Source organism: Amphibalanus amphitrite, unplaced genomic scaffold (assembly GCF_019059575.1).
Source record: "Amphibalanus amphitrite isolate SeventyFive unplaced genomic scaffold, NRLGWU_Aamphi_draft 000077F_arrow, whole genome shotgun sequence".
Lineage (NCBI taxonomy): Eukaryota > Metazoa > Arthropoda > Thecostraca > Balanomorpha > Balanidae > Amphibalanus > Amphibalanus amphitrite.
In genome coordinates this window covers 307,510-334,754 of record NW_024881573.1, presented here as the reverse complement: position 1 = coordinate 334,754, position 27,245 = coordinate 307,510, and the positions used below count along the sequence as shown (strand labels likewise).

The 27,245-nt window shown below is 46.9% G+C and overlaps 2 protein-coding genes across 10 annotated transcripts in view; one reads left to right on the top strand and one right to left on the bottom strand.

Moving 5' to 3' along the window:
- The window catches only part of LOC122379412 (E3 ubiquitin-protein transferase MAEA-like), a 223,803-nt gene extending 209,367 nt beyond the window's left edge, over nt 1-14,436 (top strand). For all 5 annotated transcript variants that reach the window (XM_043361624.1, XM_043361623.1, XM_043361621.1 and 2 more), the window contains one exon: nt 14,158-14,436. In XM_043361624.1, coding sequence (XP_043217559.1) covers nt 14,158-14,259 — 102 coding nt within the window. In that variant the 3' untranslated portion in view covers nt 14,260-14,436. The remainder of the gene's footprint in view (nt 1-14,157) is intronic.
- A 41-nt stretch (nt 14,437-14,477) lies between these two features.
- The window catches only part of LOC122379415, a 62,553-nt gene continuing 49,785 nt past the window's right edge, over nt 14,478-27,245 (bottom strand). For all 5 annotated transcript variants that reach the window (XM_043361629.1, XM_043361632.1, XM_043361630.1 and 2 more), the window contains exon 4: nt 14,478-14,622. In XM_043361629.1, the coding sequence (XP_043217564.1) occupies nt 14,579-14,622 (44 nt within the window). In that variant the 3' untranslated portion in view covers nt 14,478-14,578. The remainder of the gene's footprint in view (nt 14,623-27,245) is intronic.

Here is a 27,245-nt window from a genome sequence, read left to right as displayed (position 1 = left end):
TCATTTTGTTCATATTTCATCAAACATTTGTTTCAATAGATTTTTTTTACCTTAACCTAGCCAAATACCCGTCCTTAACCCTCGCCGGCACAGAGGGAGGGTTGATGCACCCCCCCCCCCCCGCTTAAGGTTTTTCGCGAATAACTCGCGTAAAAAGCGTCTGAAAGCGACGAAACTTTCAGCATTCTCGCATTGATCAATTTTACACCTACCCTGAAAATTTACTGACCCTGACCCAAATGACCTTTGACCTGTTACCTACTTTCCGAGACCATGTTTGGCCGGAATTGCGATTTGGCGTACATACGTCGGCTCACATTATCCGCGCGTTTGCAAGCTTTTCGTGGTTTCAAGCGTTCAAACATGTGATTTGATGTGGCTCTTATGCATTAGAGTGGGTGTCAATGTCACCTTTTTTCGAACTACTCCGCCACCCCATGATCAGGTGACCAGGAGTGCCCCCGCCCTCAAGCCCAGCGACTAGCAGAACCTTACGTTAACACCAGAAAAAATAAACTGATAAGTCGCGGCACTCCCTGAGCAGAAAGGAAATAAAACTTTAAACTTTTCTTTAAACAAAAATCGGCTGTTTTGCACCTTACCATCAGCGATTTCATTATAAATTTGTGAGCGAGTTCCTGTGTCGCCCCGGACATTACATTGATGTTTTTTGCACATTCTGACCACAGGTCTTCTAAATATAGGGCATCACATTTTTAGAAAATGTTGCATCTTGATATTTTTGAACGACCATAACTTTGGTTGTACTTGTTTTATTTGAATGAAATAAACCTTACTGTTTAGGTAATTTCTTAAGCATTTGTTTAGAATTGCACCTACTTAAATATATGACCTTGAAATTTGCTTAACTCTGTCCTTAAGCACAAAAATTGAAATAGCAAAAAACACGCCACCTTCGATTTGGCTAATTTTAATATATTTTATTACCTACCATATTTTTTAACAACCTGTGAAAAAATTAGAATGGGCCATTCATAAGTTTTGAAGAAAATGGCACATATGCAAACGTATGTTAGCACGCGCAGTGGAGAGGGAAGAAAGAGCGAATTTCGCCCCACCCCTCCTGTTTTTCGCCAATATCTCATAGTATTAATGCGAAATTAATTATGGCTACCTGTCCAGAATTGAATTGCACATCTCATCGTGCAAGCAATAAGAAAATCGGTTCACAACTGTTCTAGTAATAGCTGTGTGAAGTGACCATCCTGTCGCCGCGGCGACGCGGCGACTCGGCAGCCGGCGCCGACCGCTAGCCGCCGCCTGAATTGTAGACTGTGCCGGGACGGAACGGAACGGTTCGCGCTCCTTACCGCTGATTACGTTCGATTCGCGTCAAATTTTGTGAGAAGACTAAGAAATGTACAGGTAATCTTATGGTGTAATTATTTTGAAAATCGGTTGGTAAACAATTGAAATATGAACGTGTAAACACAAAATTGTGGTTGCTGCGTTTCCAGCGTCGGCCGATCCCGCCTCAGCCGGCGACATGTTACTCTTAGCAGGCCTCTAACTGCCATATTTATTATTGGATTAACTAGAAATTCCCCATACATACTCAAAAATGTATATTGTTTCGTATAGTGAAGATAAGAAGACGTGAAGATATTGTTGCGTGATAATGTTTTCGTTGAATTTTTGGCTTCATGATGCATTTCCACACGGCTCAAAATTCACCGCAAAATACCGTTTGCCTGAGACACTTTTACTATGGAACTTGAATGCTTGACTACGATGACTATGCATTTCCATTCTCGCAGAGTTTGGGAATCACTTATCAGCAATCATTCATTTCAGAAAGTGTACACAAGCAAGCATGTCTTGACTCTGTCTTTCAAGGTCACGCGCGGTTGCGTGATGTTGATGCATGAAAACTGCGTTTGCCGCGAAAGTTATGAATGGCCCACTCCAATTTTTTTTCACAGATGGTTAGGAACATTGTGACGGACATAATATGTAAAAATTACCCAAATCGAAGGTGGCGTGTTTTTTGCTATTTAAATTTTTCTGTTTTAATTCAAGGTCAAATACATTTCAAGGTCACTTCAATTTAATTTTATAATTAAAAATCAAAGCCATATCAATTGCCTACAAGACCCTGTTAATATCATTTTGATACCAGAAAAGGAACCAGAGTTATAGACATTTAAAAAATTGATGTGTGGCATTTTTGGCTATATTCGATGACCTATATCTCAGCGATACGTTATCAAATTTCGAAAATATTATACGTAACTCAGTTTTGAACCATGCCCAGTCTGCCTACAAATTTTCAGAAAAATCGAAGGGGATGACGGATTTCGGTGTTTGATTTGACGTAGAATGCCCCAGTTGTGGTGCCTTCGTAACATGTTACGAAGCTGTCAGAGGCGGTTGACACGTATAGTCGGTCAAATATGTATCTTTCCCGGCCGCCAAGTGGCGCTACGGTCTGGATTCGATAGTTGGCTGAGCCCACACCCCAGCTGCCCTGGCGGCTCTGGCGGCCCTGTGACGTCACGCGCGGGGGGCGGAGCTACACAGCGGCCGGCTGGAGAGTGACCGCAGACCAGCACTGGACGGCCTCGCCGCCGGGTGCTCCGGCGGGTCTGGCCGGGAGAGGCGAGCAAGCGGATGCGTTAGGAATCTAACGAATGTGAGGGCAGCGCGATGGTCTAATGATGGCTGTGCTTTCATGCGCCGTGTAAATTGTAGACTGAGTGCTATGAGCTATCAAAGGATTATCTGGTGTTTCAACAGGGGTCGCTGACCTAAAAATTAAGATGGTTGCTCTTGATACGATCGAATGCTTGGTGATATGATGATTAGCGCAAGAGAAATATTTAATCGAATTATGACCGGTTATTTTTTGATAAAGCAAAAACTTTTTTCATTTTTTTTTTTTGGCATTAACGGGAAAGCGTTAAGCCATATCTACTGAAAATCTTAACCTGCGCCGGGCCGGGGGGGGGCGATTTGCGCCCCCCCCCCCCAGGTTTTTCGCAGATAGCCGAAAAGCGGCGGCGTGCAGCGCCACCAAATTTTGCATACCTGTTTTTCCATCTATTGCGCATACTGTGTGCGAATTTTGACCTTATATGACTTAAGGTCAGGTCAACAGGTCGGTTTGAGTGACCTAACGTTACAAAAAGTTTGAACTTGCACCAAAGCTACAACTGTTGACCGATCGATATGAAACTTTCAGGAGTTAGTAAGGGTGACAATATCCACAAAATGTATGTCTCGGATTTTTTTATCTATGACCTGAGGTCAGGTCAATCTCACAACCTCCCCATTATAAGTCAATGGGATAAATTTCAACTTCATCTGAATGCCACCCGATCCACACAATATATTCAGGATCATGGTGTTGCAGGTCCCTGGTGGTCATTCTACCGAAAGATGTCACCGGTGACCTTTGGAAGGTGTCGCTAGGTCATCCGAGGTCACCTGAGGTCACCAGCGGGGGTTTTCTGCAATAACTTTTGAGTGAATAGAAATAGAGACTCCGTTCGACGTTTATCATGTTTGTCTGATCAATGCGGATCGAATGATATGCAACATGACCTATTTCAGTCAGGTCATGACCTTGACCTTAGGTCAAATTTTCAACTTGACCTTTCGAGGTCACATGATATAGCTTTCGATGCGCTTTGACAAGCTAAGAACGATGACGTTCGAATCGATCCTTTATCTTGTCTGGATCAAAAGCTATTTAAGAAAAAGTATCAGAAGTAAAAACGTTTTTTATCGCTCTTTCGAACGCCGCCTACCGCTTGTCTCTACGACGCTCAGGAGTCGAGTTAGACGGGGGGGGGCGTAAAACCGCCCCCTCCTAAAACCGCCTGTTGTGTTACAGATAGAGCACCGGCCCGGCGCAGATTAAACGTTTTCCTTGATTTTTTTGTCGTTTCATAATGATATATTTTATAAAATTTTAATATCATTATATCAAAAATAGGTAAATGTATTAATAGCGCTATGGCTCAACTCAACTGAATAATTCTCCCCTTTTCAAAAACGGTGCAGTGATACGGCATCTCAAACCTAGAGCGACTACACTCAAGTTCAAGCTAACGGTCTCCACTCTCCAATTCAGATACCTATCGAAACCTTTCCGCGACCCGGTGCTGTGGCTCAATCAGTGGGCCAGCTGGCCGCAGACCATACCCGCAGGGCATGAACCTTTGACCATATTAGGTCAACACGCCGTGGCCCCAGCCCGCTCGCCAGGTCCGCGCTCATTGGCCGACGCGGCAACCGCACAACCTGTCCCCTCCCCTCCGTAGTACTCGCAGCGGCCGGCGGATTCAGCCAAGTTACCGACCTGCCCAGCGTATGGAGGGCCGGCCGGGAAAGATACATATTTGACCGACTATACTACGAATACCCGTCACGACCCCTACTACTATGGACGTCAAACCCCTTGAGACCCCACTTTTTTGCGATAATTCTTAAATGCGTCAACTCTCGTTGACAATATTCTGGCAATAAGTGTTTTAGAACCTGCCGAAACTTTTATTACTAAGGTATTTTGACGCCAAACGATTATGAAAGGTACTTCTCATTCACTTGTAATGTTAAATTTCACGGAACGAATCTGCTGTTTGGGTAGAGACTACGCGCTCATGGGGCGGAGCCACGCAATGACGTCAGCGCTAAGCTCCGCCCTACCCCTCCGGCGCTCCTTGCCCGGCGACCGGTCACTCGCGTCTCTCGCTCCATTCAGGCTTGATGGTGGGCGGTAGCTGGTAGCGGTAGCGGGCGCTGGTAGATGGCATTTAGAGCAGATGGCGCTGGTGGCGGGGCTCGAGTGTGGCCGAGCGCAAGCCTCTGCCCGGGCCTGAATTGACCGTAGCATTACGAGTGAATGAGAAGTACCTTCCATAATCGTTTGGCGTCAAAATACCTTAGTAATAAAAGTTTCGGCAGGTTCTGAAACATACATTGCCAGAATATTGTCAACGAAAGTTGACGCATTTAAAAATTATCGCAAAAAAGTGGGGTCTCAAGGGGTTTGACGTTCATAGTAGTTGACCTGACCTGGCCTGACCCGACCTGGTCTAAATGCTTAAAGACATCATCATGTGATCAAAACTAACACGATATTCGTGATCAGCACCCCAAAAAACCCATAGCAGTAACAATTTAGGTACGACTTTCAAACAGGTCCCGATTTTCCCGACTTTTGGATCATTGACCTGACCTGGAAGGTCAACCGATGACCTAGGACCTTAAAATTGGGTATCATCAGCTTCCTCTCGTGACGGCAACACGCTCGTTTTTTCCGCGAAGCTCTAGCTCGATCAGGGGCCAAACGCGAGGGGGGTCGTACCAACCCCTCCCCCCCCCCCCCCCACCGCCTTGTGCCGTCGAAGGACGCAAAATGGCCTGTGCCGGCGAGGGTTAATTGTTTTTCAATGGTTAGCTGGAAAGCTTCATGTGGATTCTAATGCAAATATCAATTTTGGTGCGGTAATATATTGTTTATTGTTTAGGTACAGGTCTCGCGGGTTTTAGCGGTAGATTTTGCACCCAGAAAATTTAGTGTACCTACTTCAGACTATATCTTCGTCGGACGTCGTCTTAAAGGGACTATCCCACCTTCTAAAATGTTGTTAAACCAGTTAAATTGTGCCCGACTTTATAGATTGGATGACCAGGAACACGGTTCTGGCATTTATTTTTCATTAAACATCTTAGGCTTCCTATATTCCAAACACAAACTTTCAAATATGTGACGTCACAGCCCAAAATTACCTCCTTCCCCAGGCCACATTACTGTCATAAAGCTGATTCTTTTTACTCTGTAGACACCACAACAAAGTTCAGACCAAGTTTTAAGCGATTTTTCAACGAACAAACCCATTTAAATGAGAATGAGTAAACGAGGTGACGTCACACTAACAGTCGCTCCATGTTGAAGATAGGGCCTTGCGCAAGGCCCATTTTCAAATGAAGGGAACGAATTTCTTCAACACCAAGAGGCCGCGGGGGTTGCAACCTAGATAGATAGTGGTTTCTGAACCTCGCCGCAAACTTGGCTATCTCAACTCAAACCCCATGTTAAAGGTGGGTTACCTAGTCCCTTTAAGCTTTTAAGTGTTGAAGATGCGATCGACTTGTTGGTTCACAAGCCGGCCACGATTGTGTAAAATGGCTTCATCGTAGATCGATTAGTTTCTGAGATATAACCGGAAATGTAAAAGTGCAAAACCTACCACTTAATCTCGCGAGAGCCGTACCTAGCTGTTAATGCAAGCTTACCTGTTGGCATTGACATGTGAATAATCTTCATGTCACACAATCTGCGCAATATGTATGTGTACAGTCCACAGCAGAAGTAATGTGTGGTTTCAGTCATGGGTATGTTCTGCTTCTGAAGCTTAGGAACGATTAGCCAGACTACAATGAAACTTTGAATGTAGCTTACATGTATCGTCACCCTTGCAGCTGCAACTTCAGCTATTGACATCTTCTTTTCGATCACTCCGCATTAAACAATCGCCAGTCAAAGCCAACCGTTGAGATTGGTAAAACCCTACATTACTTTAGCGGTGGGCTGTACCTATACCTAATGTGCATTTTATGTCAAATCCTCCTGATATTTTTTATTCTGTACAATGTAACTCAAGCTTCTTACTATTATGACCTTTGTTTGTATCATATTTTTTGTTTGTTTCTAACCATTTTTTGGTATTCATACCTTTTTGTGCAGGAAAGCTGAAAGCATTTTGAGCACCTATGATGAGTATGAACTATGATCCCAGTGGATCTCTCGACAAAATTGGGGAGTGGGATCTATGATCTGAGTGGATCTCTCGACAAAACTGGTTGGTCAGATCTATGAGCTGAGTAGATCTCTCGACAAAATTGAGGGGTTGAATCTATGATCTGAGTGGATCCCAGATCTAGATCCATGGGATCGGATCTCAGATCCATTTTCCCGGATCCATGCACGTGTCTGCCTGAAAATACTGTTACGGCGTATATGTGCTCGAATATTAAAGTTATTGAATTGACTGGTCATTTATTTACACACAGCAAAAGAGACGCAGAGATTGACTTCCAGCCGTCCCATGGGCAATGCTACTGTCGCCGTTCGGTCACCCGAAGCCGAAACAATACCGCAACCGAGGCCGCTAGACCCACCGTTGGAGACGTATCCGTCGCCCGGCACACGCGCTTACACACATACAACGCGCCGGTCCGTTAACCTCCGCACGGGGCGGTGCGACGAGCCACGGCAGCGGGCAGACGCGCTCCACTCGGAACCCGAGACTCGGGCACCCGAGGTCTCGCACCGACCGCTCGCCGCCGCGCTGCGCGACCCGAGGTCACCCGCAGTCCTGTGACCCTGTACAGTATATCTAAAAAGTATGTCCCCTGGTTTGGCTCTCCCACAGGAGGCGAATCGGTAACTTGGCTGAATCCCAGTTGCGGCACCCGGCCGCCAGGGTCGCTGCCGCGCGAGCGGCCTTGACCGCTCGCATGTCATTGGCAGTTCGGTCCCTCCCCATCTATACCGAGGTGGGGAGGGGAGAAGAGGGGAAGAGAGGGGAGGGAGCGGCATCCGCTCGGCACTGGGCGATACCTGGCTGACCCCGCGCTCCCTCGCTGACCTCCGTCCTGCCCTCAGGCGAAGATCGACCTCCTCGGCCAGTAGCGGCCGAGCGGAAAACCGAGCTCGCGGGGCGCGACTCCATTGGCCCAATCTTATAAATGGAATGCTGTCGTATTCACTGAATTTTACCACAGCAGTGGATGTGGTAAAATGCAGTCCAAAACAAACGGAAGCACACGATTGGTGCATAATGCGCCCTCCCATTCAAATAAGGCCGCCCACTTCAACAGATGGTGTAGTTTCTTAGGGCGTAAAAGATGCAAAACACTACCGAACTTTCTTAGCTCGGCCACTGGGACCGTCAATATACAATACAATTGACTGAAATGCATTAAAACCATTTTGCATTTAACAGCCGTTTTCTGCACCCAAACTTTAGCCAGTGACGCCCTGTCCATTCTAAAGCGTTTATGAGATTGGTCCCAGCACCCGATTTTATATGAGAAAGTCGTTTAAAAAGCATCTTATCTCTAACCAATTTATTTATTTTGGCCACTTTTACAGGACGTCTATAGAGCTTTGACTTTTACACACTGAAAACAAAATGACACAAAAAACGACTAAAAACGCACAGGCAGAGCGTGTTAACTAGGCTTTCTTGTGTACCCTGCATCATGCATTTTTTTGACCCGTCACAGACGTGTCAATTTACAAATGTGTTAACCCAGTCGTGTTGTGTTTAAACACAATATCATTGTGTCTTCAACACATAAGGCTTGTGTGAATACATTTGCAGAATAAAAGGTAAATGTGTTACTAAATTTAACACAAATCGCAAGTGAAAGAAGGAAACACGTGGTGACTACGTAGTTAGTTACCGGGGCGCAGTTGAAGGGACTTTGGCTTGGGCTGGACAGGCTGATTTCAAAGCCGGGCCCCGAGTGTAATCGGGCGCTCGGGTGCGGTCAGGGCTGAGCACCCGGCCGGCCGACCCATACGGCCAGGGCGCGGTCAGGGCTGAGCACGCGGCCGGCCGACCCATACGAGGCCGCCGTTCCATACACGAGCTGGAGTTGCGCCCGGTCGGCCACTTCAGAGCCGAAGGGTGAACGCTTCACGTAGGTGGCTCAATCAGAGCGCCAAGTGATGATGCCCCAAATTGGAGGACTACTGTACAATACAGTTGTCCAGACATCCGGGATAAATGTACGGCCACCGATTTTTCAAATATATCCTATATACAGGGTGTCCCGAAATTGATGTCCTCTCCCGTTCGTTACGTTTCCTCAGAGCAATACCGGTATACCAATGGCGCTTTACCGGGACCCGACCCTGGGGCACGGTCACGTGTTTGTTGGTCACGTGACCTAGCCAGGTGAGCCGACCCAGGACCCGGCGGGGCGGCAGAGGTCATTTACCGAGAGGGTCGCGAGGCGCGCGGACTGCATATCAGCCATGGCGAAGGAGTACCCTTTGTCGACTCGCTATCGCGCTGTCGGCATGGTCAACGGCGGCACGCCCCAGGTACAGGTAGCCAAGGAGCTAAGGATAGAGCCCAGGACCCTCAGACGCTGGATGGCCCTCGACCGCAAGGGAGAGGCACTGGAGAACCACGGGGGAAGAGGGAGGAAGACAGCGATGAGCCGGGTGGCCAAAATCGTGGTGGCGAAATCCGTTACGAAACGGCACCAGTCGACACGGAAACTGGCGCGGAAACTCAGTGCAAAAAATCATCCGGCCTCCAAGTCAGCTGTCCACCGGTATCTGCGGCAGTGCCTCCGTCTGAAGCCGCTGAAACCGCGCGTGGAGCCCAAGCTGACGGCAGCACAGCGACGAAAACGGCTGGACTTCGCTAAAAGTCGGATCAACTGGTCCATACAGGACTGGAGGCGGGTCCTGTTCAGCGACGAGTCTCCTTTTGAGCTGTTTCATCCTCCCAATCGCCAGAACGACCGTGTTTGGGCTCAGAACAGCTCAGAAGTGCCTGTCATCGAGACCGTCAAGCAGCCGGGCAAGGTCCTGGTGTGGGGCATGATGAGTTTCCGTGGCCTGTCAGACCTTCACATCGTGCCCCGCGGCCAAACCGTGACAGCGGACTTCTACGTAGAGGAGGTGATGAAGGGAACGACGGCATCAGCGATGAGACGACGGAAGGAGAACGGACCACCAACGGCCACCAAACTTCTGCCGGACATGTCACAGGCCATTTTCCAACAGGACGGTGCCCCGGCTCACAACGCCACCAAGACCCAGGAGTGGTGCCGGGCCAACTTCCCTGGCTTCTGGGCTAAAGGAGAATGGCCAGGTAACAGCCCGGACCTGTCGCCAATCGAGAACCTGTGGTCAATCGTCCAGGACAGGATGGACAAGATGGCACCAGCGTCGTCCGAAACTGCCCTCATCAGGAACCTCCGATCGGCCTGGAGCAGCATTTCTGGAGAAACTCTCGACAACCTGATGTGTGGCATGCCGGAGCGCATGCGGGCATGTGTGCGGAAGCGTGGTGGATACATCAACAAATAAATCATGAACCGGTCATTTTTTGTTTTGATGTTATTGCACGCAATGGGAGAGGACATCAATTTCGGGACACCCTGTAGACTGAGGAGTTTCTTCCTCCAAGCAGACGTTAATTAGCTATGCTTCAGCTTGCCCTTGATGTAATCAGCGCATATTGCTGTAAACAATTTATCATGTATCGACTCCCTCGGCTGTATTGTGCATTTTGACCTTTCTCAAAACACTTTGGCAAATTTTTACAAAAACCCAGCATAAAAGTCGGTGCTCGAAAAACGCCCTCTATTATCCCCATCTGAAGTTAAGGTTCAGAGGTCGCTCACTGGTGGATGACACGGTGTATTTGTGCAAGGGTACACGTCTACTATCCCCGACAACCAGAGCTGGGCGCGTTCCTCGATTTTCGGTAGTGCGTTAGCGTTCCTGCGTTCCTCCGGCCGCGGTTATTGCGTTCCTGGAATAGCGTTCCTCAATTTGATTTCGCTCGGTGCGTTAGCGTTCCTGCGTTCCTGCGTCCCAAACTATTAACCCGTATTGTATTCTGGCTCTACCAAGCAGAAAATAATACCAAAATCAGTGCAACGCAACACTGTAGCGGACAAAGTGGGCAAATCGCGCCAGTCCAACACTACAGGCGTGTTCTTCACAACCGAAGTCGTGGACAAAGAAATACCGCCGAACCACGCGGCGCGGGCCCAACCAAACACGGGGCGAATCGATCACAGAATAGCCAGAATGGCGACGCGGGGCCGAAAAGCAACTCGACATCTCTTTTCCGAATCGAATATCTGAAATACGTTTTACCAATATCATCCGTAGGGGTTTCAACAAAAATACGACCTGCTTAAAAACAATAATTAAGATGAAAGATGTATCTAATTAAAAGTTATCATATTCTTTACACATTTAATGCCTGAAACCGAATCGAATAGTTAACATCACCACTAAATCTAAACAAGCCTTCCTCGATTCGACCGACAAGTGGCGCCTCTACCGGCAAACACACGTACTCGAGTCTCGAGATTCAAGCATTTGACACGGAGGTCATTGGCAGCAATATCCAACAACTCATCTACCTATCTGGGCCTGGGGGTTCTGAGTTCTTGTTGGCATCGGACAAATTCTAGTTCGGGCACATTTTTTATTTTTTTCATGGTAAAGCAGGGTTCGCACTTCACAAAATAAGGAACGCTTCAAAATTTCGGGTGGTGCGTTCCTCTTACTTGCGTTCCTTTGAAAAACTTTGCGTTCCTGCGTTCTTGCGTTCCTAAAAAGGCGGTGCGTACGTACGCAAGAACGCAGGAACGCACTAAAGGAACGCACTTGCCCAGCTCTGCCGACAACACATGATTTCGATACACTGATGCATTACATTCGTCCAGCGTGCTTGGCACGAGAAAGCTGTGTCATTTTCCTGTTTTATGTGTTATCAAACGTGTCGAAGGTCCCGCCCAGCGTGAAAATACTCAGCATTATTGTGTTTTGGGTGCGATTAACACATGACTGATGTGTTACCAGTAGAGAACATGCCCTCACTGTGTCGATTTGTTTTCAGTGCATTTCTTCCTCGTTCAGGAGCAACGTTTTAACCCTCACCGGACCTTCAAGTTTTCTGAATACCGAGGGGGCGTTGGGGGGTTGGAAGTGAGGGAACAACCCCCTTCGCCGATTCGCCCCTAATTGAGCTAGAGCCTCACGAAAGAAACGATCGTGTCCGTCGTTACGAAATGCAGCGATTGGTCTCCGATTTTAAGGACTAGGGTCAGCCGATGACTTCTGAGGTCAGGCCAAGTGGTCCAAGTCACAGGTTCGGTTTTTGGTAAATAACTTCGCTAAAAATGATCGCAGATCCGCGATTTTAGCAGCATCGTGTTTGTCTAGCTCAGGCGTGTCGAATGGTATACAGGGTGGAAAGAAAAATATGTTCTGATTTTAACAGCCCGTGACATCAAAGCGAGTAGCAATATCTCAAAATGAATTAGTGCATTTGAATCACTTTTTCTGGAAGTTTTAAACCTGGTGTCATTCACACTCTTTCTCGCTCCTGGGCGTCCCCCACAGCACGTGTTCTGAGTAACCTCTTTTTCGCAGAATTTAGAGAATGTGTACCGCGCAACCTCCGAGATGATTTCAGCGCACAAATCGGGTTAATTCTACGTGCGACCTTCCAACTCGTCTTCATCACGTTCGGGAGACTCTCTGGGCTAATGGCTAGCACCTGCGATTTCATCAAACCCCACAGATAAAAAAAAAAACAGGGGCATCGGGCCTGAGAAGAGGGGCTGGCCATTTTGGAGTCAGGGAGGTCAAAAACAAGTTTAAAATGTGCTGCCAAAAACGATAATACGAGTATGCAACGGATACTAACTTCCTGAGCCAAAAGGGTTTATCTTATAAGTTAACCCTAGGCTAGCCTCACAATGGTCTTGCCCGGCAAAATGCATATATTTTTGTATACACTGTGCAGATTTATACTATTTGGCGCGGCTGAGCATGACAAACGTAATACCACCGAACCGCCTTCCCCTGTGACCATTTTGCGAGGTTAATCAAATCCCGACTTTGTTTTTCCCTGGCCATTAATGTTCTAGCCTTACGGGTGCAGGTGATTGTTTGAGCGCGGAAGATGCTGAATGTGAATCTTGGTTAACCCCATACTTATCATATGATAAAGAACGTCAGTGTTAGAAAGTTAATTAACAATTTTTGGGAGAGTTAAATTCAAGTCGGTATGAATCCGTCTTGACAATTTACTAGGTGGGTTTTACAGCGCTATTAGTTCGGCATGCAGTTATAAATCGTTGCTAATTTCGATCCGGATATCGTTATTCAATGCTGGCCTTTGCGTCCTCAGAAAAGTTGTTTATAGTCATGAAGGCTTGCATTGACCCATACTTTCCATTTTTCAGCACCATTATTCGCCGTAGTTGACCAGGTGTTTTTCTTCAGCTCTCCCCTGAATCATTTGGCTTAGAGTTTAGACCCATGGCGTATCACCCGCGCATCGCAAGACGCACCTACCACACACAAGTTCACGATCCCCACGAACCCACATCAGCGTCCGTTCGCTTGGTGTGTGACCCCTTGACCTTTGGCCGCGACAACTGCCAGCTTGCCGGAGCACCCCTCAGTACACGCGCTGCCCCGCCCGCTCCCCTCCCTCTCCCCCCCCCCGGGGTCGTGTCACGAAGGTTCGGGCTTACGCTACTACCGGCCGCTGCGCAGCTGTCACCTAGCGCTTGGGAATGTGTGGTCTGGTGCGGATTCAGCCAACTACCGGCTCGCGACACCAGCGCCACGTAGTGGCGACGGTACATTCTTTTTAGACATACTGTACGGGCGACCGCGCACGCGCGCCACGCAGCGCACGGCGCCGGGAGGCAGCGCACAGGTCACAGAACGCACTTGTTACGGCGCGATATTCCGTAACAATACCTTGCCTTGTGGGTGCCTACCCACATCAGCGCAACCGGCCCAGTAACTACCGAGATATTGCAATTGTTACAAAACTGACACCTCTGTTTGCACGTGGCACATCCATAAGGGGCCACACACATACATCGGGAATAGCCTAACTGCCTAATACGTGGTAGAAGGCATGAAGCTACTCTACACAAATTACTAAAAGTAAATCGGTCTCGTGGTTGCGGAGCTAGTGTAAGCTTCGCAGAGGCGTCCCGCCGGCCGACCTTCGGCCTCTTATACTCAGAAATTTATGTTATTCTTCGCAAGACTTCGCTCGCTCGTAATCAGGAACGGATTTTCCTATTCGCTCACCATTGTAGTCAGTTTGTAATACGCATTTACTCTGCTCATGTAACCCCGATCATTGTTAGAAGAGGCGTGTCGTTTCTCTCGATGTTTGTATCCCCAGTCCGCCACATATGTTCCCTCGCCTCCGGCTCCCGGTCCGCCCTCCCGGCCCCCGGTCCGCCCTCCCGGTCCGCCCGGGACCGTCACGGGTCAGGTCAGACATGGGCGCAGCGAGGTCGTTCGTTATGGCGGGGGGAGCGCTCTCAGGTGCAAATCGCAACCCAACGTGTGCGCCCCCGCTGATCTGTGTGTGCGTGTGTTGACAGGCGCTGCAGGGACTGGCGGCCGACATGAAGGGGCGCGTCATCTGTCCGCGCACACAGGAGGTCTACCCGGACTCGCAGCTGGAGAAGGTGTTCGTCATGTGACGAGCGTCCGAAGACTCCGATCTGGGTCCGACCGCGCGCGCCATTGGGCGCACAGACCGGGGGCGAGCCAAGCCGAGCCGCCCCGCGTATGGTCACCGTCTGCACTTAGCATTAGGTTCTACCAGAGAAGTATGTACGCTTTGTGATCATGTAATACATATTCAATGAACTTTTAAAGAAACATGTTTCCTGGTGGGCAGGATTGGTGTGAAATCGAATGGTGTTGACCGTGTATTAAAACTGGACAAAAGTGGTTAACGACAGCAATCAGAACACCAATGCCTATTAACTGTCCTCCGTGCGCTGCGCTGATCTGTGGCTAGGTCATTTCCTCGTCCTCGTCTTCCTCCTCCAGCTGGCAGCCTGGGCAACACGGACACGAGTTAGGCGGCAACACGGACACGAGTTGGATGGCAACACGGACACGAGTTGGACGGCAACACGGACACGAGTTGGACGGCAACACGGACACGAGTAAGGCGGCAACACGGACACGAGTTGGACGGCAACACGGACACGAGTAAGGCGGCAACACGGACACGAGTTGGACGGCAACACGCACACGAGTAAGGCGGCAACACGGACACGAGTTAGGCGGCAACACGGACACGAGTTGGATGGCAACACGGACACGAGTTGGACGGCAACACGGACACGAGTTGGACGGCAACACGCACACGAGTAAGGCGGCAACACGGACACGAGTTAGGCGGCAACACGGACACGAGTTGGACGGCAACACGGACACGAGTTGGACGGCAACACGCACACGAGTAAGGCGGCAACACGGACACGAGTTAGGCGGCAACACGGACACGAGTTGGCCGGCAACACGGACACGAGTTGGACGGCAACACGGACACGAGTTGGATGGCAACACGGACACGAGTTGGACGGCAACACGGACACGAGTTGGACGGCAACACGCACACGAGTAAGGCGGCAACACGGACACGAGTTAGGCGGCAACACGGACACGAGTTGGACGGCAACACGGACACGAGTTGGACGGCAACACGACACGAGTTAGGCGGCAACACGGACACGAATTGGACGGCAACACGGACACGAATTAGGCGGCAACACGGACACGAGCTGGACGGCAACACGGACACGAGTTGGCCGGCAACACGGACACGCGTTGGCCGGCATCTGCGCGGTTTCTGGATTCGCCTATGGTTCTGTTTAGTTCCCCACGTCAGTTTTTTTTTGGGGGGGGGTATTCTGGCTTTTAGGCCCACGCACTGGCTCTGAAGGGCCCCGCAGTGTGAATTTTTTTGTGGGTTTACCTGGAATGTGACTGAATTTTTTTGGTGGGTTTACCTGGAATGTGACAGTTTATGAAATGCTGATATTTTGTATCATCAATTTTTTATCTTCCCATGCAGCATAGCATGGGACACATACAGGGTGTCCCAAAAGTAAGGTCATCATTTGTTTTGGCCACACCGCTAAAAATACGCGATGGATAGAAATAAATAGGACATCATATGAAAGAGCATTTTATAAAATTTTATTCTGATATACATATGAGTCAATACATTGGCTCGTAGCCCCACATTTGCTGCTTTTCTACATGGCTACCATTTCGGGCCGCGTGCACGAATAGACTGCGTTTTACTTCCTCCACTATTCTCGAGCGATTCTCTGGTGAGATGCCGCTTATGTTTGCTCGGAGGGATCATCCTTTAGTTCTTCCCGGCTCGTTGGGTTGTCCTAAAAGACAACCTTTCCGTTGTGCCTACCCAGAGAATAAAAATATGAAGGTGTAACGTCAGGTGACCGCGGAGGCCATTCAATGGCGTTGCCCTGACTGAAAATTACGCGATCTCACATCCACTCTCGGAGACAATGCATAATCTTCAGGACGGGGCAAGCATAGTATCCATCCTGCTGAAACCACTGCTGGTTGATGGTGTCGGCACAGCTGCGTTGCGACGAGCGGAAGAACCACTGGGAGGACTCTCGGCCACCTCTCTTGATTTATTTTCACCCGATTCCCGCTGTCGTCCTCAGGACCTCGAAGCACAGGTGGCTAAGTATACAGGGTGTCCCATAAGTTCCTTCTCACCTAAATTTTTCTTTAAGAGGCTCTCTTATTTAAAGCCACGCTTAATTTATTTTGAAACTGAGCTTTTGGGGTTGCCATGGCAACTGTGAATGTGCTCCACGGTAACTAATTCGTCTAGACAAAATATTTTTTGCCAGAGAGTTCACTTCCTTTGGAGACGGCTTACGCCGCAAAATAGAGGTCTCTGATACGGGAACGTCTCGGTATTTAGACTGCACTGGGCCATTCACGACGGTTGAGGGTGATTGAGGCCATCCAGTATGTAGCCAATGTCTGTCGCTAACTGGACGCACAGTCAACAAGTGACGCCGATGATTTGTCGGGAGTCAATCGCTGCAAGTTTATGCTCTTTTTTTGTCAGCTTTCACGAGTGAGCCATGTGGCCAAAACTGTGTGGCGCCAAAATGGCCGTCAAAAAGGTCTCAGCGTTAGAAAGTTGGTAGACAGGCTTTCCAGGATGTATTACCAGCTGTCTAAGAGTATCATTTCGGGGTATCTAACTCAAGGTGACTTAAGCTCTACTTACCGGAGGGCTAAAAACAGTCAAAAACGTCTTAAAATGGCCAAACATGTGTTTCGTTATGCCTGAGGCTAAAAAAACTGGAGGGTCGATGACATCAATGTGGTCATCTGGACTACCTAGTCCGTGCTCGAGATAAAACACCCGTCCAAACCCCAAAACGGTCCCATATGGGCGACGGAAAAGGCCTTTGTATCATCCAGCTTTATTCCTATGCAAAAGGCCAGGGTCACGGTAATGTGGGGTAATATGCGTCCAGACACTGATCACGTTGCGAATGATGCTCCAGGAACAGTCTTGGGACGCAGAATGCTTCTCCAAGAAGATCTAGGAGGAGTTTCAGCTTTCTAGCTTAACTTGAACCGCAAGTATGACAACATTTTTTTAGTAGAAAATGGCATCCGGGAGGTCGTAGGCCCATCTTCAAGCAAGACAGTGCATCAGTGCAGAGGTCAAGCAAAGCATAAAAGCAGTGCCAGGAGACTGTGATAGGCGTGTGTGGCAAGATCACATCCCAGGCAACTCATGGGATCCAAATTTCATAAAAATGTGTTGGGAATATTGAAATCGAGGCTCGTCGAAGAGAAGCGGTGTTCCAGCATTGAGGAGCTCACGGCGCATGCCAAGTCCGTCTGGGCTAACTTCAAGCCTGCTATGCTGCCAAACATGCCGGTTGGCATGTCGCAGCATGTATTCATGTGTTTGCCTATGAAATGGGGAGCACATTGAGGGGTTATAAACATATCAAAACGCAATGTACTATGTTTTACATGCAAATAAAAGGTGAGAACGAACTTATGGGACACCCTGTACATGCCCTGTACGTACATTATACATTTTTTCTGACATTTTACCGGTTGAGACGAAACTATGCATGAGTTCAGAGATAGGGCGAGCTGATAGGTTCTGCTTAGGGCCGAAAACTGGGCGGTATTTACCCTTTGTTTTAATGACGGACCCTCTCTAAGAGTTGAAGTTCGACCTTCTCAGTTTTATGCCTACTGCTCGGTGTAGTTATGATAAAAAATGGTTTAAGCATGCAAGAAAATAATTTTATGGATGTACCTTGCACGTGTTAAAATTGGAAGTGATTCGGACTCTTACTTCTCGAGATATTTAAGTTTTAAATAATGACCTTACTTTTGGGACACCCTGTACACAAAGACACATACCGTAAACGGGGGTGATTTTGCCATGTTTTCAACTTTAGGGGCGTTCCACGACAAATCGACAAATAAAAAATTAAATTTGCACCCTCATATTCTATTCTTCGTTGAAAACTGGTGTAAGGGGTTGTGATGGGCGGGGAAGCCAGCTGTGGCAAGGATTTTTTTCTTCGAACAACGGTTTCCGAGAAATAGCCTCGGGCAATTCCTGGAGGACGCGCTGCAGCCCTATGTTTGGCGGCCTATAACTCAGAAACTTTTGGTTTTCTATGATAAAAACTTTATATGGTTAAACTTACAATCAACCAACAAACATTTTGTCTATCTCGGATTTTCAATTTTTGAAAATTTTGATCACGTGACCTTTTGACCTATTTTTCGAAGAGTGGCCTTGATATTTTCCCCACTGAAAGTTAAAGTTTTGTCTGATGACGATTAAAGCCTTATCAATTGTCATTCATATGCGACAATAAAAAAGTGGTTATCGCCCTGCGTTGACCTCAGGTCAGGTCATTTTTATGACCTGTCCATTATTACGAGCGGGAGCGTCAGCGAGATCTCGATAACAAAGCAAGATAGCGACAAGCGGTAAACGGTACAGGGTACACACGGATAAGGTTTATAATTTTTACTGAGGTCATTTTCAGGTCAGGTCAAAGATGACGTCACAGGAGCAAAAAGGAAGTCAAAATAGCGGCACTACATATATATACAGGGTGTAACGAAATTATCCGGACATCTTTCTTCGTGCTGTAATTAAGAAGCAAGACATTCTGATATTTTCCCTTTTGAATTATTATATAGCCACCTTTCATAAGAGCGCAGGTACACATTTTTGGAGCATTCCAGCCACTGGATTTTCCAGCACAGTGGGTTTCATATAGAGTAGCGCCTTACTAACCTGTGCCCGCAGTTGGGCGGCGCTGGTGGCGGGTGTCCCCTCATTCATCTCCTGATGGACAATAGTCCATAATATATCGACGGAATTGCATGGGAACTATTTCCAAGCCATAGCCCTTTAGCCCAGAAGAACAAAAAGGTCCTCTCGGCATCACTTCTCATTCTGCTAGGGACTTGAAGGTGGTGCGCCGCCCCGTATTAAGACTGCGCGGGTTGAATCAGGTATCGGTACACGTTCAGAAACCGAGCCATCCTGTGCCGTCTGGTTGAGTGGCTCCAACCAATCGCTAGCCAGGATGTTGCGCCGGTAATACTCGTCACTGATAGTGGTTTTCTGTGTCGTCATGAACAGCTTGAATATTACACAGCAGCTGAACATGCTCCAGGTCTGGATTTTGGCCGGATGTTTGACGCCGGCGACGGCCGGCATATTCGAGTTGCTGGCAGCCCACACATGGCCGATTTGACGGTTCAACGGGCATCGCAGCTCGAACAGCTTCCCATCCGACCAGGCCAGCTCATTCGTGTCTTCCTTCGACCAGTGGACACGCCCTGGCCTGAGGCCAAAGGTGGTGGACTGGTTGTTTTCCCGTCAATTTCATTGTCTTTTCCAGTTTGAAGGGCAGTAAAACCAAGCTAAAGGGCGGGTAACGGTGAATCATGATGTGGGACCTCTTATTATCTACCTTGGTAAGAATTCGAGTCAGTATGCGGATTAATTGGTGCCGTTTCCTTGTCGCTATCTTGACAACTCTCCTCACCACTTGGCAAAGGGCGCCTTTTGCGATCGAGGCCGGGCTGAGTCTGCCACCAAGTCCCAGCTTATTACGCCTCAGGCAGATGTGCTACTGGCTGCTGCTGATGTCCAGCTGCTGACAGACCAGCTTCTGGCTCATGCCACCATGCCACCAACACGTAGCCGTACTACGAAACGAGAGACTGTACTCCTTTCTCTCCACTGCCTTAAACGAAAACTATCAAATGAACCCGTCGGCGACTCGACTCTTACTCAGAGCAAGAGTCATTTCGCAAGGTCAGGTCACTGCTGAGTTGAGAGCAGATACCAGAGGTATGCATTCATCCAATTTTCCAGCTTCTGACATTAAAAGAGAAACTGTGCGAGCAGATATGGCTAAAAAATAGATGTCCGGATAATTTCGTTACACCCTGTATATATATATATATATATATATATATATATATATATATATATATATATATATATATATATATATATATATATATATATATATATATATATATATATATATATATATATATATATATATATATATATATATATATATATATATATATATATATATATATATATATATATATATATATATATATATATATATATATATATATATATATATATATATATATATATATATATATATATATATATATATATATATATATATATATATATATATATATATATATATATATATATATATATATATATATATATATATATATATATATATATATATATATATATATATATATATATATATGAGAATCAGCAGGTGGCCATTAAAATTATAAAAGAAAAAGCTTCAGACGTTTCGATAAGTATTATTATCTTCGTCAGAATAAATGGCCTCATCGTTTCGCCGCACAACACAACACATACGTGGCGCACATATCAACATGAGCGTGATAAACATATTCGTGCACGTCCAATAAAATGTACGCATTAAAACAGAACAGGAAATTCAGACAATATACGTACTACGCGGTCTCCTACCAAACGAAAACGACTCAAATTTACACACGATGACATACACGCCTATTCCATAATCACCAGATCCCTCCGGCCGCGTTGCGGTTCCAAATTTTGTGAAGACATTTTAATTTAAGATTTTGTGGTAGGCTGTGCCGCCTGACGGCTGTGCCCTGCGGGTCAGTCTAACTCGTCGCCAGCCGACACCCGTTCATCCGTAGCGTACGGATGAACGGGTGTCGGCTGGCGACGAGTTAGACTGACCCGCAGGGCACAGCCGTCAGGCGGCACAGCCTACCACAAAATCTTAAATTAAAATGTCTTCACAAAATTTGGAACCGCAACGCGGCCGGAGGGATCTGGTGATTATGGAATAGGCGTGTATGTCATCGTGTGTAAATTTGAGTCGTTTTCGTTTGGTAGGAGACCGCGTAGTACGTATATTGTCTGAATTTCCTGTTCTGTTTTAATGCGTACATTTTATTGGACGTGCACGAATATGTTTATCACGCTCATGTTGATATGTGCGCCACGTATGTGTTGTGTTGTGCGGCGAAACCAAGGCCCTAAATATACAGGTTAGTCGGGGGTGACGTCAGCATTGCGACACTAGATTCTGGTATATATACCATAAAAAATCTAGTTTTAAACTAGGCAAAACCTGTTCTGCCTTACCAAAGATTCTTGTCTTCCTATTTATGATTAATAAAGTATTAAGTTAAATTTTATAACATTTTCACAGCATATTTTGAAGATTCAAGGAACAAATATATGCAAATATGTGTAATCTGGTATTGGATTGAAATGATACTAATGAAATAAGCCAGCTATGCCAGATGTAAGCGTAACCTGCGCTGTTGATACATTTGTGGTTTCCAAACAAAGTTTTAAAATGTCAATGAATTCAAATTGGAATGGCAAAAGAGCTAGGTGCCTAACGGTTTGGGCTGCTCCTGACTGTATTTACGAATTTGCATCTTGTTTGATTGTAACTATGTTATGGAAAAACTCTAACTTGTCCTTAGGCATTGATTGTTTGCATGGAAAGTGATAGTTTTGTCAAATTGTAGGTCCTAACCATCGAAACCGTCCTTTCATTGTAACCACGATTTTCCTACAAGTTATAGCAATATTTTCCAGGAAAAAATCACCTAGTTAATAAGTATGGGCTGGTACCTACCTAAAACCTAAATTTTCAAATGATATATCATGTCCCGCACTGGTTACATTAACAAGATTCATGCTTCAAAGTATGACAGATAGGTAGCTTGACTACCTATATAGTATATGTTCTGTTCAGGGATGATGAAATCCTGCCAGTATGATTTAAGACCTCATTACCCAGTCTGCAAAATGTGGCAATGCGCTAAATGAGATTTTCGGGGCAGACAAAATTCTGCTCCAAATCAGAATGCTTAGACCTGGGGCAGCGCAATTCCTGCCCTAATAATGAGAATGATCTAATGCTATAATGATTTGGGAGGTGGTGGGAAGCTGAGGAAAGCATTTCTGTTCCAGTTTTCAACTTCTGCCCGAGGTTTTCCAGTTTCTGCCCCAATATTCCTCAAACCTTCCCCAATTTCTGCCCCAATCCATGATGTCTGCCTCGACAAGATCTTGACGAAACCTGCCATGTATTGCAGACTGGCTCATTACTGTATTAAATTTGACGTTATCACGATCATGTTAACATGATCTTTTCCTCTTTCCTTCTTCCAGAAAAGTGCATCTAATAATTGGCCTGGCTAGTGCACAAGCAAAATCAAGATGGGTTACTGTTTGGTACCAGAATGTACCAGCGGTAACCGAAGGAAAGAACAAGATTCAAATGTGATCCTTCACAGAATCCCAAGAGATGCTGAAAGAGCTGTGAAGTGGGTTCAAGCCTGCAAACGAGAAAATTTGCTCAACCCCCAAAAGAGCTTTGTCTGTTCAAAACACTTCACTTCAGATGACTATGAACGCGACCTACAGTTTGAACTACTACATCCAGATGTCGATCCCATTCAAAATATGAAGAGAAAACTGAAGCTATCGGCAGTCCCGTCAAAAGAAATTCCAAAGACACCAGCGTCCACCTTGCGGCAAAGTGGCACTCTAGCACAGAAGAGGAGGAGAGAAGAGGCCATCGACCAGGCTCTGTCTGAAGACTATTCTGCTGAACCGGAAAGGTAAAATACCTACTCTCTTGCATAATCATCAGAAACATTGAATGCTAATTATAACATTTTAGTGGGTGACAGTCAACAGATAGAGTATACCTACTGTACTGCTAGTCTAGGTGACTAACAATTAATCAAACAATGAAAATGCACTACTTTTATCATCACCATATCAAATGGAGTTAGCATAATAAATGTGTCCTTGTCTTCCCTTTGACATTAATCCTTTCATCTGATTTTCTGGTATCAGTTTTATATAGGATATTAACTAATTCTTGCCTCATAGTGGCTGGAAATAAAATCATGTCACCTCTATCATATTCCAACAGGTATCTCTATAACCATGTCTGCTTCCTTTCCTCATGTCCAGTCCTGTGCCTGGCCCATCCTCTGGCCCACCTGTCATCTCTCCTGAGGAGGCCATGGCGCTCCAAAGAAAGATAGAGGAGTTGGAGAAGGCTCTGAAGCTGCAATCGGAAGAGGCAAGGAAGAAAGCAGGAGAGGCAGAAAACTACCGGATCAAACTCCAGGGCATTTTCACTGATCAGCAGGTACCTTCTTCCCTATATCCCATTTCCCTTTTCCAATGACCTCCTAGCATTTCTTTTCATAGCTGATAGAAAATGCTGTTCCCCGGTGGCTCGGAGCTGCAGGATCAAAGTCAAATTTAGGTATGTAGTCTAAAGTAAAAAAATATGTAGTTCAGGTCATGTGACCATGTAATGTTTGCTCGTTCAGGCAAAGGCATTAACAAGAAGATTGATGCTTTCCATAAAGGCTAAAACATATAGTATCAAGTGCTGGTCTATATCATCGGGCTGCATATAGCTATAGGTAGGTACCGTATCCCTCCTGACTCCTTTGTACGCTGTGATTAGATCGCATCGTCTTGACCATTTGGTTAAACCGCCTTGTCCGCGGGCTGATTAAAACATTTTCCTTCTAAAGTATGAACCAGAAGTTTTCATTTGTTGCATCGCTTGTTTTACAGATCGACTTCCTGCTGCATGACAACCGTCCGTGCCCGTGGGATGAAGAAAGTGTCCTCAGAGCCCTGGACATTCGGACACGCTTGTCCATAAAGCAGTATGAGTATCTGCGCAACATTGGCTTTCCTTTGCCGGGGCGTTCTACGCTGCAGTCATGGATGAAGAACTTCGTTGTGAAGCCGGGCGACGCTACCTGTGCCACTCGCATGCTGACGCAGCTGCTGGACGGCAAGCCTGACATGGATCGTGCCTGCATTCTCATGTTCGACGAAATGAAGGTACGATGATGCTTAAGCTTATACGCAAGGCAAGTGTTACGTCACTTTCGCTGTGGAGACCGCAATCAGCTGCGGGGCACAACCGCCTAAAAATTATATAGCAAAACCCATAGTCAAATATTTTGATATAGTAATAGTTATCTTTGGATATCACCGTACATTCGTTATATGGTACAATGCACCAGATTTAAATCAGTTGATGTCGTGTACGTGTTGGTAGTTCAGTTCAAGGCACTACTATGTAATTTGATGTTCTACCATATTATATGTGTAATTAAAGATCTGTTCCGCATACGCGTAAGAGCCATATCGCGTAGATTATGCGTCATAGCGTTGATACCCGGACACCAGCATACACAGAGTACCTAGCTGAGAAGTGTATTGACAGGGTAAAACTGGCGGTTGTTTCAGGTCAGCGGTATAGTCTCGTACGACAACACCGCGGATCAAGTGATGGGCCCCAACGCGTACATGCAACAGGTCATAGTAAGATCGTTGTTCGGGAAGTGGCGGCTCCCCCTCTACTATGACTTTGATGCGCCGATGACGAAAGACCTGTTGGAAGAACTCATCATCATGGTGGAAGCAGGCGGCGGCAACGTCGTGGCTGCAGTCTCGGATCTTGGAGGATCAAACAGAGGACTCTGGACGGAGTTGGAGATCGACTGTGACGGCGCAACGCACCTGCCCAACCCAGTGGACCCTTCGCGGTAAGAACTGATAACGTATTGAAAGGATAACTGGTAAAAGTGAACCGATGATTATGCACTCTTGAAGGGATGGCTTAACTTTCGAAAAAATATTGATTACATACATCATAATTTATCAGGGCCGGAATAGTTCGTGAACTTTTGGTAATTTACAGTTCAAAGTTCATTTGACTTTGGCTTCAGTTCAGTTCAGTTCAATTCACTGCCTCAGAAGCGCTTTGAAAGTTCAGTTCAGTTCAATCTGTTCCCCGAAAGAGCTAAAATTCATTCAGTTTCAGTTAATTCAGTTAATTCAGTTAAAAAATAATTCAGTTCAGTTCAGTTCACAGTTTGCAAAGTTCAGTTCACGAACTGTTCCGGCCCTGATCATAATATCTAGAGCCTACTCTTGAGTCCTGATCCTGAGAGTAGTCAGCAGCAGTCAGCCCGTCAGCAAGCGTCATGAAGCGTCACCGTCGCCCCAATGGTTCCGGTTGGCTCGCTCATAATGTCGTCTAGCCTACCGCGGCGTCTGACGGGTGGTGTACCTACCTAACAACATGATGTCCCTCTTTTCAGCAAAATATGGGTCTTCGCGGACACGCCGCACCTGCTCAAGCTGTTGCGCAATCATGTGCTTGATGACGGCATCACTCTTCCCAACGGAGGACTGGTTGACAAAGAGCTGCTGGCGCAAGTTCTTGCCATAGACGAAGGACGAGACTACAGGATCTTGCCGAAGCTAAACGTCGACACTCACCTCGAGGTATGTTAACAACTAAAAACTTAAAAAGCTAATAAACGGCTTACATTTAACAAGCGATAAAACCACTGTTATAACTTATACTACATAGTACAGTCTGTCTTAAAAGTACCGCGCAAAGTGACGGTGGATCCATCAAGCCTGTCCGAGGTAGGGCTTGCTATAATTTGAAAGTCACCGAACCAATTGACTTGGGAATGGACGAGGATGTCAATTGCTTCGGTGACTCAATTTTAGCAGGCCCTTCCTCGGTCAGGCTTGATGGATCCGCCGTCACTTTGCGCGGTACTTTTAAGACAGACTGTACACACCTATGAAATGCCTAAACAGAAAAGTTCGCGCTAGGTTATCAGAACTTCCCACGGCAGCCCGTGACGGGTGATACGGTGGCGGCCCCGAGGCTCGGTGTGGCCGGCCAGCCTCGCTTACAATGCAACTTGCATGGTCCTGGTCATTTTAATCAGTGCCGGAGCTGGAGCCGGAATGCCTATTTGGAGCCGAATCTGACTCAGATGTAAACGGCTCCGTATCCCTGCTTCTAACGTATCCACAGGGCTTTGAACCGCGCCGAGTTGTTACCCCGCTCGTAACATGTTGACTGTTGGGCCGGATAGATTCATGGTCCTCTACTACGGCCCCTGGACGTATTTCACAACATGCTTATGTGTTTGGAAAGCGGTCGTCTTCGTTGAGTACCATACTCATTTCTGCCCAGAGCTCCACTGCTATAGATATCCAATTCCATTCATGGAGGGGTGTAACGACACGTGACACGCGCCTTTAACGATATGTTTTGGAAATTATATCCAGTGGCGCAGCCTGAACTTTGGTGGTGAGGGTGACATGTGTCATGAATTGGCCCCCTAGCGGAGTGGACCCCTCCCAAAAATGAAAACTCATTGTTTTTGGCCACTTTATTCTCGGAGAACCCTTAAAATTGCACTTTGAACCATAAAATATGATAAAAAAGGCGCGTTTTAGCACGAAATTGGACCCCCGTGATCAGAAATGCGATGACATGTTACCCCTGTCACCCCTGCTGCCTGCGCCACTGAGTATATCAAGGACGTATCATTTTCTATTCGTAAACAGATCCTATTGGTTCTACTGTTTATGTAAAAACGATATGGAATAATGTTGTGGCTGATTTCGGAAGTAGCAATGTCTAATGCTGTTTCCTTTCACAGGTGCATGGCCAAGCGCGCCAGAAAGTCCGACCCGCCGCCCAGCTGCTCAGCCGATCCACCGCCAAAGCCATCGAGAGATTCATTCCTCAGGAGAAGGAGGCAGCTGACTTCATTCGGCTCTGCAACGACGGGTTCGATGTCCTGAACGGGCAGTCGCCGTGTGACAGCAACCGTCTGCGGCGCGGACTCGGCAGCGCGTCAGTTGAGGCATTCCAGGTCCTTACCGACCTGGAGACAGCCATCCGCAACATGACGGTAGGACAGCGCAGCTCGCTCATGCCCTTCCAGAAGGGCTTCTTAGTGACAATCCGTTCCATGCGAGGGCTCGTCGCTGACATGGTCGATCGTCTGGGTCCCAGTACCTACGTACTGACTGGCCGAGTAAATCAGGACGCCGTGGAATCGTTCTTCGGTATGGTTCGTGGCAAGGGTGGAGCCAATTTTAATCCGAGTCCTAGCGAAGCGAAATCCCGTGTCAGGAACCTGATGCTTATGCACGTGATGAAGCTGGGTCTGAACCCAAAGGTCT